General features: G+C 36.8%; 2 protein-coding genes across 5 annotated transcripts in view; one reads left to right on the forward strand and one right to left on the reverse strand.

The window, feature by feature from the left end:
* Positions 1 to 2,470: 2,470 nt before the first annotated feature.
* Positions 2,471 to 12,499, reverse strand: part of LOC128861045 (sideroflexin-2) — a 37,877-nt gene continuing 27,848 nt past the window's right edge. For 2 of the 3 annotated variants that reach the window (XM_054098926.1, XM_054098925.1), the window contains 7 exons: positions 5,835 to 6,149; positions 5,498 to 5,632; positions 5,170 to 5,438; positions 3,921 to 4,166; positions 3,569 to 3,861; positions 3,461 to 3,508; positions 2,471 to 3,393 (listed from right to left, as the gene is read on the reverse strand). In XM_054098926.1, coding sequence (XP_053954901.1) covers positions 3,282 to 3,393; positions 3,461 to 3,508; positions 3,569 to 3,861; positions 3,921 to 4,166; positions 5,170 to 5,438; positions 5,498 to 5,513 — 984 coding nt within the window. In that variant the 5' untranslated portion in view covers positions 5,514 to 5,632; positions 5,835 to 6,149 and the 3' untranslated portion in view covers positions 2,471 to 3,281. The remainder of the gene's footprint in view (positions 3,394 to 3,460; positions 3,509 to 3,568; positions 3,862 to 3,920; positions 4,167 to 5,169; positions 5,439 to 5,497; positions 5,633 to 5,834; positions 6,150 to 12,499) is intronic. The other variant, XM_054098927.1, reaches the window with a different exon arrangement.
* On the forward strand, positions 7,240 to 9,931 carry LOC128861043 (glycine--tRNA ligase). Of its 2 annotated transcripts, none has more exons than XR_008454329.1 (2): positions 7,240 to 7,408; positions 7,489 to 7,580. XR_008454329.1 is itself a non-coding variant. In XM_054098922.1 (2 exons), exon 2 carries the CDS (start codon positions 7,477 to 7,479, stop codon positions 9,793 to 9,795), a length of 2,319 nt encoding a protein of 772 aa, XP_053954897.1. In that variant the 5' UTR covers positions 7,303 to 7,408; positions 7,468 to 7,476; the 3' UTR covers positions 9,796 to 9,931. The 2 variants fall into 2 exon arrangements, 1 of the variants encoding a protein (XP_053954897.1); XM_054098922.1 differs by having other exon boundaries at positions 7,303 to 7,408; positions 7,468 to 9,931.

The raw sequence follows: 12,499 nt of genomic DNA on the forward strand, positions 1-12,499 counted from the left end.
GATTGACATAGGTTATGTTCAGAAACGCATTATAATGCGCAGTACCTACAGCGCTGGCAGCACTGTCAATGTGACAATTCATGCAACTGATAGATTTGTTGAAAAATTGCAAATAGATTTGTTGCATTTATGAACGCGCTGTGCAGTAAAATGGAATTGTTACTAAGTTTGGTCATGGACGATGTATGTGAGGAAAAAACCGATAGTCTTTTATTAAATTTAAGAAAAAAAACCGTCTAAAGCTTAAAAGAAGGACATATCTTGTCAAAAGTTTAATATCAAAACGGAAAATACCCAAAAATAAGTCTTTTTTTGAAACAATAAAATCGTTTCCCGAGGATATATTTTATTCTCATTTTCGAATTTCGCTATTTGCAGTTTTTCGAGACTGTGCGGTTTTACGACTTGAAGTTTGTGGAGAATTTGATGGCTCAACATCATTAGGTTCCGTTAATATCGACATCGGCAGCTCAAGTGGGCACATTGATTGAGTGCCTGGTACCATACACCTCATCAAAGTCTTCGTAGTGAAGCCATGATGTTGATTCTCTACCGGATGTATTGTTTCTTTTTTTTATTCGCTTATATAGGGTTATTCAATAGGTGCGCTTCAACTTTTTCCGATAGGGAGGGCGAACGACGCAATATTTTTTATTTTTCGCTTGTCATTTGTAAACTTCATTAGTATGCATTTCATCATGGAACGCTACACACTTGAGCAACGATTGCAAATCGTGCAAATTTTTTATGAAAATAATCGTTCTGTTGCTGCTACTTTAAGAGCATTACGGCCATTTTACGGTCCATTTAACAAGCCGTCCCGTTTTGGGGTTATGTGAAGTCATTGGTCTACAGTAACAAGCCGGCGACGATTTGTGAGCTCAGAGCCAATATTGAACGCGAAATTGCTGGAATTTCGGCCGATTTATGCAAAAGAGTGGTCGAAAATTGGATTCAACGATTGGACTTCGTAAAACGTGCACGCGGTGGTCATGCAAAAGAAATCGAATTTCATACTTAAATGTATATGTCCAAACTCGATAATAAAAAAAAATTAGTTAAAAAGTCAAACCGTTTGTGTGTTATTCAAAAAAGTTCAAAGTTGAAGCGCTCTTACTGAAAACTCCTATATGTGATGGGTAAATTAGAAAATTTTCGCTGGGCGATGTTTCTATCTATTTTTAAATCTTTATTAACTTTTTTTACTTCATCTACGACCTTAGCCCAGAGCACGCTCTTTTTCCTCCTTCCCGACGTGAACTCGTTCTCCATGCTCAGTCGGCCTCTGAGCAGTAATTTTATCTCCGAGTAAAGTAATCACTAAAACCAAGAAAAGTATAATAAAATAAAGTTTAAATATCGTATTTTTCATCAATTTTTGTATTAAAAGCTAAAATAAATAATTAAATACCCACTTTTCATCAGACATTGTACTAGCGTATTTATTGGCAGTGTGAAAATTTTTGCTGCAAATAATGCACGACTTTTGATACAAAAATGACGTTTAAGAACGCGTTGCATTTGCAGTACTGCCATATTTGCATTTTTGAACGCACTGCTCACTCTGAAATGGTATGTTGCGCATTATAATGCATTGTTGAACATACCCATACAATGACATTTGCAAAAGTTATAAATCTTCCGATAGGGTGATAATAGACAATGTAGCGCACATAACTCGAAATTTCAAATTTTTAAGGTCGCTCGAATTTGGTCTATATTTAATTCACAATTAAGGACAAAAAAGGACGTTTTCAAGTACATTTGGTGCGTGACTACCATTCGGATTGCAGAGAGAGAACGTCGTTTCGAATCTCGGTGAAAGATCAAAATTAAGAAAAAGTTTTTTCTAATAGCGGTCGCCCCTCGGCAGGCAATGGCAAACGTCCGAGTGTATTTCTGCCATGGAAAAGCTCCTCATAAAAAAAATATCTGCCGTTCGGATTCGGCTTGAGGTCCCTCCATTTGTGGAACAACATCAAGTCGCACACCACAAATTAGGAGGAGGATCTCGGCCAAACACCCAAAAAGGGTGTACGCTCCAATTATATATATAAACCGAAAAGCTCAGAATTTTGAGTTTCAGTCTTAAGTCGCCTTAACAATCGATTGTTTAGGTAGGTAATTTTATCTAATATTAACTGCTATATTTTCAAATTTAAAGAAATGAAATTTCATAATTGAATAGAGTTTGAATTGAACTGAGCTTGAATATGTTTGTACTTGGGTTCTATTATATATATACTCCTTTAACTCCTATTGAAGCACTCTTCTTGTGCTAGGAATCTTAGTCCGTTCCACGATAATCTAACATTCATTAAATCTTCACTACTTACCTCCGTTTCCCTTAATAATTTTGTAACGTAGAACCGGCTGCCATGAGAATGCTTAATAAATTTGTATTATTATTCTATAAGCATACCTGCATACAAATGCAGAAGTGCGCCTACTTAATATTCACCTTCATGAATTACCTTTGAATGTTTCTTTGTTTTTATTATTGTTTTCTTTTGAAAAATCAATACAATACATTTATGCACGTTTTACGCTTAATTTCTTTTACAAATTACTTACTAATTCATGAACGATGGTTATCGAAATCTACGGAGATATTGTTGGATCTATGCATACTTATGTGGACAACACTGCGTTTGAGCAAAATTATATTTTGACAAAAAATTACGAAAAATACCGCACACGAAGATTTTGGGTTAATTTAAATGCCACAGGGGCGTGCATATTCTCTGACTTTAGCACACAAATTTTCGCTTAGAAATTAATACTAAAATAGTAGTAGTAATAAAAGTAAAGTATAACAAAAAAACACTCAAATTTGACAGTAAAAAAGTGAAAATCAACCAGTGCCATACAAATTTTGTGTATACATAAAAACTTTAAGAATATTCAAGCAACAAAACACAAAATTAAATATCTAAATCACATCTACAAAATGCGTAGTTATTTTGGCTTAAAAATAGTTTCCAGAGACTGCGCGTGAATTCTTAAATTCATTGATTCCAAGCAATTAACTTTCATTTTGCAACCAACGACGCGGTAAGCTATTAATTTCCAATTAAGTTGCGCATTTAAGAACAATTTTTTGCGTTAATACTTTTAAGAAGTCCGGCTTTCAATTTACTACTGACGGCAAGTTTAACAGCAGTAATTTTAAGTAATTGTGCTATCTCAAGTGGGTCGTTGTGTACCAGCGAAGCAGCTCACTGGTGCAGTATTGTCTATTGCATTCAAATTGTGTGATGCGGCATCGCGCATTTACAAGCTTACAAGCCTTTGTTGAAGTATACACGCTGCGGTACGTGGCCTTTAGTATTAGTCTCCATTTCGGCATACTGATCAGACTCGAGCATTTTCATCGTTGACGTCTTTAAGGAACTGCAAAGGACAAATACAATTCGCATAATCTTAAATATTAGAAAATTACATACAAAACTCTACATACCAGTTTTGCGGAAAGAAAGCGCAGGCAGTGGGCACCATGAAAAGCAAGCTGAAAAAATATTTGAGTATATTCCATCTGTTCAAAAACTAAATAATATTGCGGTCTTACAAACAGCCGACCATCATTGTTTGGAAAGGTGCATCTATCCAACGAATGCGCCGATAAGCCGGTATTTTCTCCAAGCGCTCCATAATTAGTGGCAATATCAACATACCTGGCGCTGCCATGGTAATACGTGAAACAATCACTTGAGTTATGCCTTTGACGGCTGCTAAACGACTACGCCCCACAATATTGCCATTCTCATCCTTCACCTCTATGCCATTGATTATTTCATTTTGACGCATAAGTGGAATGTTAACAAAATTAGCTGCTGCGACGGCAGTGAAAGGCACAAATCGCTATGGCGTTGAATGAAATGTTAGTCAAGATAGTAAAGGAAGAGCAAATTAATTCGTACCTGGAATAGTGGACTTGCACGCTTGGACCAATAGCTCTTGCAGCCGAGTGCCGCTATCAGTGCTGAAGTAGTCGCCGACACATATGCAACGCCTAGTTGTATAACTGTAGTTGGTGAATCTGCATTACGATTTGTGTAATTGACAACGGCGTTGAATGACTGATTGATGAATTGCCAGAGTACAACGGCAGGCACCGTGCGGTAGAAGGCCAACATGCCACCGGTTATCAGCATACCGCCAGGGACCTAAATTTTAAAATGTCCAGATATGAATCGTGAGTGGAGTGGACTTGTGTGTGGCATGCCAATAGTGGAGGCATGCCAAGGTTCAATACCTACCACGGGCACGCAACACCTGAAGTGTTTTTCTGTAAAATTATAGGGATGTTGTTGTAGCAGTAATACAAGCCCTGTCAGTGTAGTGTATCGCCGGTCGTCTTTGTCTAACTCATCTAAAGGTAGGCCCAGGAAACATGATGTTTCGATAGGATGGATGCAGAGGGAGAGGGGTGTTAGATGAGTGTGTTTTGAGGGGCATGTGAAAAGCTGATTAGTGTCGTGCGGGGTGCCTTCACATGCAGGACATATGTTTGGTATGTCGGGGTCAATTCTGGACAAAAATTATAGGGATCTCCATTTGTAGGACAACATTATGACAAATTGTTGCTACTTTGTCCAAGCATATTTAAAAAATTCACCAATTTGTTATTATAACATCTGACTTAGTGACCTAGTAAAGCCGGTCACGCGTAGAGGCAGAAAAAAAGTCCATTATCAGACTCTTATCAGCGACAGAGGCGGCTCGTAAATTAGATGCAAGGGCAGCCAATACAAACTTTTTGCGTGACTAATTAGTGATAAATATTTTTGGCACCCAAAAGAAAATACGTCACACAGCTGTGGCACGAGCGCAGCGATAAACTTTAAACAGGCGAGAACCAGTCAGCCGACTATTTACAAACGACAAAACATACACACACATATACAAGCATGAATAAACATCTCTATACAAAAGCAAATGAAATAAAATTGATTGCACTTAAGCACTAAAATTAGCTAGGAAACAGATGTGAACTGAATTTACTTTACTGCAAGAGTGGCACGAGACTTTTGCATTGATTGTTGCCTTTTGTACAACAACTAATCCAATTGATATAAACTAAAGAAATGCAAATTTTTAGAATAAACTTGTAGTGTGGCGCATTAGAATGCAATTGTTTACTTTTTTGATATAATTTGGACCACTGACCTGGAAGCTCATACGTCCTGCAACATTTTGCAGCTCTCCCGAATCTGGATGAAAGGCGGACGTATAAAGTTTCATTGCATATTTGACTTGTTCTTGAGTAGTGTTCGCCGGCTCCTGACCCAATCGGTATTTTTGTACCAACGTTTTTGCTTCCATCAAACGTTCATTGGGTAAAATTACAGTGCGTGGATCCGTCATCCACGCAAAATAACGAAAGCGTCCGGCAAATGTACTTAGATCATATAAAGGCTCATCTACGTTGATACGTCCTGTAAAAGTTCATTGAACGTCTTATACTTCGCTACTAATCGTAAGATTTTATACTCACCCACTGACAAAGCCATTATTTGTTACCTTCAACAAAGTTTTCAAATGTGATGGAATCAGTCAAAATATTAATGGAATTGCGTAACCGCGATTTTTTCGTTTAAAATCGGTGATGCTGACAACGTACGAATATGAACTGAGAAATTAGAAAAACAAAGCATAAAAAGTTTGTGTGTGACGGCATATTACAGATAAAAGGCAGCTGCACTTTGATATAAGCACTTTTGCTTTTTTTGAATTTGTGCGAATAATTTGGCATCGAGCCAAAGTAACGTCTAAACATTTTTCACTACTGTTTATATGAATTTATATATCTATATGCATACGTTGGTACTTACATAAATTATTGAGTGAAATATTATTTCTCTTTTGTTAAATCACAAGTCATAAAAGTTCAGCATATAATTAACACCAAATTAAAATTCCAAGTCATTCAATTCGCAGACACTGTCAAGGAATTATGAATGAACATCCATCACATTTCGCTCGAGCAAATTATTTATTGTTTACTGTTTCTTCGACATTTATTTGTTTACAGCGCATGTCAACGACAACAGGTGATGCGAAGGCGAATTCATGCAAGGTGACTTCGGTAGTGGAGCGTTTTCTTCTTTTAAAGTTCCCTTACTCTTAGTTGCCGCATTGTTGATTTGCTTACATTTCGATTAAAATTTAAACATTATAAATTAATATTTATCAAGAATGATACAATACAAGCAAGAATAATAAAATACAAGAGCTGATGGCCTCTGCAGCCAATGCTCAAACATAATTTTAGTACTGGTATTCATACCAGTCACTAAATAATAATAATGATAATAATAATAAAATACAAGACAGAAGCAACAAAGTAAGCGAAAGCCAGACGAATTGAGTCCTTTCATTATTCACTCGTTACTGGCGTCTTCCCAAACATCTACTACGATAGTGTCATACCAAAATGTGGAGAAACCGGCTTAGAAGTTTTCAATTTACTATGCCCCTAATTAAAGTAAAGAAATATTTTCATCTAATGAGATGCTGTTAATTATATCGCCACGAATTTTTTACAATACACAAAAGAAGAGCTTGTGGTTATTTCTGCACACATGTCTAAAAATAGTTTTCTTTTACCTAATACTCCAAAATTGCACGCGGATTGAAAATAGTTCAGAGAAAAAAATCCAAAAAGTCTCCAAATATTTATGGTTCTGAATAGGTTCTAGGGGTCCGTCAGCAAACAAAAACTTGAATTTAGAAATTTGCCAAAGCGGGAGACCTTCAAATCATATCAACGAAAGAGAAAAAATCAGTTGTGATGACACTTATGCCAGGCAATACATTTTCAATATAGATATCTTTTCTTCAGCAACTTTTTTGCATTTTTTGAAGTGAAAACTTCCATCCATTTATGCGCTCAGGAACAGCAGGTAATTTTTAATAGAAGATATGCTGTAATTCGGCAACAACGGATAACTGAGTAGAAAAGTACAAAATTTATATCGAGACAGTTTTTAAAATTGGTTTCTTGAGATTGATTTGCTGTTCCAATTGCATGTGTACATGTACTAGTATTAATGATAATAAATTCGCCTTGACTGGTTACCAGCAGTTTTAATACAATCGTAATATAGAGCATGCACACAGGCAATTGGTACGGCAAATCAATCTAAAAAAACAATTTTTAATAGTTGTTTCGATATAAATTCTGCACTTTAATAATAAATTCGCCTTGAATATATGCTATTCGTTGCGAGTATGATAAAACGGTATAATAGAATATTATTGACAACATCCTGTACAGAGTGTAGTCTTTGTATTACAAAAATTATCTCTGTGCAACTCTGCACTTGTATGTCGGTCAGAAAATTAGCTGAAAACGTATGTGTCGATTAAAGTAATTACACGAGTGTAAAATCCTTTCCTAAAAACGGTGAGTCTTTGCAAAATATTGTTTGAAGTAAATGAATTAAAATGGTTTACAAATTGAAGATATCATTAATGTCGTTACAGGTAATCAAAGCGTTCCAGCCACTACGCACTTGTACAGCTGTATTGTGGAAATTTCGTCCACGATCTTTGAAATCGAATAGCATCAATTGCGGACGTACCTTCACATTTGCCAGCGAAGCACATTTCAGTGTTAAGAAAGTAGCAGCTGCCCCATTTAGTGCTTACCACACAGAATCGTTACCGACAACTGCCGCTTCAAAAGAAGCTACACCAAATTGGGGCTCAAAGAAAAATAAACGAAAAGTAAGGTTACGATTTAACGACATAATGAGTAATCCCGAGATTGAAGCAAAGTTGGCACCATTGCGGGCTGCAGTGCAAGAGCAAGGAAATTTGGTGCGCGAACTGAAAGTGAAAGGTGCATCAGAAATCGATATTAAACGAGCTGTAGCTGAATTAAAAGCTCGCAAAAAATTGTTAGAAGATCGCGAACTAGAGCTTACTCCCAGTGTCATCACTTTCGATCGCTCGAAAATGGAAGACTTGCTTAAACGACGTTTCTTCTACGATCAAAGTTTTGCAATTTACGGTGGCATCACAGGCCAATATGACTTTGGCCCAATGGGATGTGCTTTGAAATCAAATATTATCTCCTTGTGGCGTCAATTTTTTGTTCTAGAAGAGCAAATGCTTGAGGTCGATTGCTCGATATTAACGCCCGAACCTGTTCTGAAAGCTTCGGGACATGTGGATCGTTTCGCAGATTTGATGGTAAAGGATGTGAAAACTGGAGAATGCTTCCGGCTTGATCATTTGATAAAAAATGCATTGGAAAAACTATCAAAGGAGAAGACTTCAACAGCGGAATTAAAGGCTGAGTGTGAAGATATTGTTATTAAGCTTGATGGCATGAATAAGCAGGAGATGTCCGACGTACTTTCAAAGTACAGTATAAAGTCTCCGCTGACTGGTAATGATTTAACTGAACCGATTGAGTTCAACTTAATGTTTGCCACGCAAATTGGCCCCACCGGGTTAGTGAAGGGATTCTTGCGTCCAGAAACAGCTCAAGGAATTTTTGTTAACTTCAAGCGTTTACTAGAATTTAACCAGGGCAAGCTACCTTTTGCTGTTGCTCAAATTGGCAATTCATTCCGGAATGAAATTTCGCCACGTTCTGGTCTAATTCGCGTTCGTGAGTTTACTATGGCTGAAATCGAGCATTTTTGTGATCCTGTTCATAAGAATCATCCCAAGTTTGAAAGCATTGCCGACACCCGATTGACACTTTACTCTGCATGCAATCAGATGGATGGTAAATCAGCACAGCAAGTAACCATTGGAGAAGCTGTAAGAAATAGCCTAGTGGCAAACGAGACTCTGGGATATTACATGACCAGAATTCACCTTTTCCTCTTAACAATAGGCATAAAACCAGAGTGTTTGCGTTTCCGTCAACATATGAGCAATGAAATGGCTCACTATGCTTGCGATTGCTGGGATGCGGAGTGCCTTACTAGCTATGGCTGGGTAGAGTGCGTCGGCTGTGCCGATCGATCCGCTTACGATTTAGGTCAGCACACCCAAGCCACCGGTGTTAGACTAGTGGCTGAAAAACGTTTACCTGAACCCAAGACAGTGGAAGTGTCTGAGATTGTGCCCAACAAACAAACATTAGGAAAAACATTTAAGAAAGATGCAAAGTCCATTACTGATGCTTTGGCTAAACTTTCTTTAAACGAAGTAAATGAAATTGAGCAAACCTTGAACGATAAACAAGAATTTGTGCTAAGCCTTCACAATGGTAGCGAATTCAAATTGACATCTGATACTATCTCTGTGAAGCATGGCACAAAAACCGTACATGTAGAGGAAATCACTCCTAGTGTAATCGAACCGTCATTCGGGATTGGTCGCATTATGTACGCGTTGCTTGAACAAAACTTCCAATGCCGCGAGGGCGACGAACAACGTTGTTATTTCACTCTGCCCTCACTAGTGGCACCTCTAAAATGTTCCATACTTCCGTTGTCTAACAACACGGAATTCAATCCATTTATACGTCAGTTATCTACTGCGCTAACCAAAGCAGAGCTTTCGCATAAAGTGGACGACTCGAGCGGGTCGATTGGTCGTCGTTATGCTCGCACCGATGAAATCGCCATTCCGTTTGGAATAACTATTGATTTCGACACGCTGAAAGAGCCTCACACTGTGACCTTACGTGATCGAGACTCCCTGAAACAAGTGCGGCTTGGAATAAATGAAGTTATCGATGTAGTTAAAGATCTCTCTAATGGCAAGATTAAGTGGCCTCAAGTGATGGAGAAATATCCCGTATTTGAACAACAGGAGGCTACGAAGTGATTCATAATAAGCATTTAAAAATGTCCACGCTATTTTGATAATGTTTTAGATTTCTTTAATTTTTTTACGTTTTGTTTTATGCTAAAGTACGAATATAAATTATAACCGTATTGCCTAATGCTGACAACTAAACCAACATTTAAGTTTAATTCAGTTGTTTAATGGAAATGATCTATTTTTATTTTCAATAATGAAAGGGAGTAGGAATTCATTCTCCAACATTAATTGTTGTGAAAGGTAAACAGCGATTAGGAGCCTTAGGATTCGCTGTACTCAATCCAAACCCGAAAAGGATATTTAATTAATATATGGGAACCTGTCACCGATAAGTTTTGTGTAAGCTAAATAAGTGGGTAAAGTGAGGCTGTGAAAAAGTGGTCAGTGTAATGCGACGGGCATGTTGGGTCAATTCGGATGGTTAGGTGTTTAGCCCGCGCTTGGATCTATCCACCAGGAGATGTATGAATTGTCGGCTGAAAAGGCTCGTACATATCTTCAGATTCAATGAAAAACAATCACCGTTTGAAAGGACTTTAAAAAATGACTTAAATTTGCTCAACAGTTAATCTCTGCATACTTTGAGAAGCTTTAAACTTAGTAATTTTCACATCTAAAGTCCAGTTTTCCAGTGCTAGTTCAACTGAAGTGAATTTTTAATTGAAACTTAGTTTAGTTGGAAGGCAGAATTAAACTTTAACTAAAAACATGGCTTTAAGAGTTGAGACTTTTATCTCTGGCATCTACCATTCATAATATAATTTTCTTTAATTATCTTCAGGTCGTTGTGGCAGTCTTAGTAGGATCTGAATAGGTTATCCCACTGAAGCTTCATTGAAGAAAACATTAACTTGCTCTTTGATCGGTTTGTGCCAGTTGCATACAAATCCAGCGGCGAAAAACGGCCATGGTTCGAATGGAAGCGATTCAGAATTTCCGAAAACAATACACCTTTAAGGCTTGCAAACGAGATTAACTTAAGGGTTTCGTCGGGTAAAAAAGGACTATTTTCAATATTTTTTTCTATGTAAAAAATTATTTATTTAATTCAAACTTTTTTCTGCCTTATAGATACATATTTAAAGAAACATTTCTAAAATTTTCAAAAAAATTAGAACTCCTCCATCGTGACGTCATTTCCGGTTACCCCTCGAAAAAAAGGTGCGCTGCGTTGTCAGCATAACTCCTGACAGGCTCATCAAAAATGAAAAAACAAAAATAAGTGTTTTAGTTAAGACCATAAACTCGTGCTTGAACGAAGGAAAGAAAAAAAGTAAAAATTGGAATTTTGGCAGACATTTTTCCGAAAAAAATGGAAATTTCGGTCAAATTTGCTTGGCATTTTGTTTTTTTTTTTAAATAGTTGTAATTAAGAAAAAAAAAAAACCTTCGTTCAAGCACGAGTAAATTGTATTTCGAACACCTGTGTAAAATTTCCTCAAGATCGGTTGTGTAGTTTTCGAGAACATTCGACAACCGACTTTGAAAATACGGTTCCGAGAAAAACGCGTTTAAAGTTTTGAGCAACAATAAAAGGGGCTTGGAGCTCACACATTCCAAAGGCTGTATCTCCGAATTTATTATTCGGATCGGCTTGAAAATATACGATAATATTTCTGAGATGTTGTAGAAATTAATAAGCAAAAAAAATCAATCGATTTTTTGAACCAACGAAACCCATGTAACCCCTTAAGTAAATTAGAATATTATGAGCATCAGTTCATCTGCGAACCGCAATTCCGCTCTTAGTGAATTTGACAGAATCAGCAGGTTTACCGTTTGCATAATTCCTATGTCACAGCCAAAAATTCTCTCACGTCCATATGTCCCAATCTTGCAGTCAATCATTTTTGTGCGCAACCATGTGTATTTCAACCATTTCTTATGGCAACAAAAATTTCTACAGATCTGACAAACTTGCTGAAAGTACTTTCCTTCTTAAGTTTTACAACTCCTTTAATGGAAAATCTATTGCAAATAAGAAATGAATTAACAATTTTTAATCAACTTTTACTAGCAGTTTTAGTAAAGTGAGTGCATTCCAAGGCGAATTTATTACAGGTGACAGCAAACACATATAAGTAAAACCCTACATGTATTTGTTGTTGCGTTTGGTGCAAGCATCATGTCAAAATCAGCAAGCAAATGTAAACATACGAATGTAAACATACCAATACATACAAACAAAGCATATCATTTTGACGTAAGCCATACCTACGGCGAAAAATTCAGCTGGGTGAATGCTGTCACCTTATTAAATCCACCTTGGTGCATTCCGATTACTAATAACGTTGTTATTTCTCTACTCTAAATATGGCCTTGTCAAACATCTGTATGGAATTTTCCTTGACACAGGGTGTAAAAAATATTAACGAAATGCAATTGACATGTGTTTACAATGTGCAGTTTTGGATATGCCACTTCAAAGATTTTCTTATTTAAATTGTTTTTTTCTAATTGGGTTGGCTTATATTGATCATTACTTTTCACTACAGAATTTATAGGTCTTGTAGTGTTACTATATCGTAACACAAAACGACAACATAACATATGCATGCAGTTTCCGGGAATACAAGATAGCGCCTTTCTAATTCGCAGTGACGTCAGCGCTTCGCATATGTATTCTTATATCTCATTATTTCACAATTTAACACGCGGTACTTGATTTTTATTAGTTCGTTTAATTTAATCCATTCACTGAATATTC

Source organism: Anastrepha ludens, chromosome 4 (assembly GCF_028408465.1).
Source record: "Anastrepha ludens isolate Willacy chromosome 4, idAnaLude1.1, whole genome shotgun sequence".
Lineage (NCBI taxonomy): Eukaryota > Metazoa > Arthropoda > Insecta > Diptera > Tephritidae > Anastrepha > Anastrepha ludens.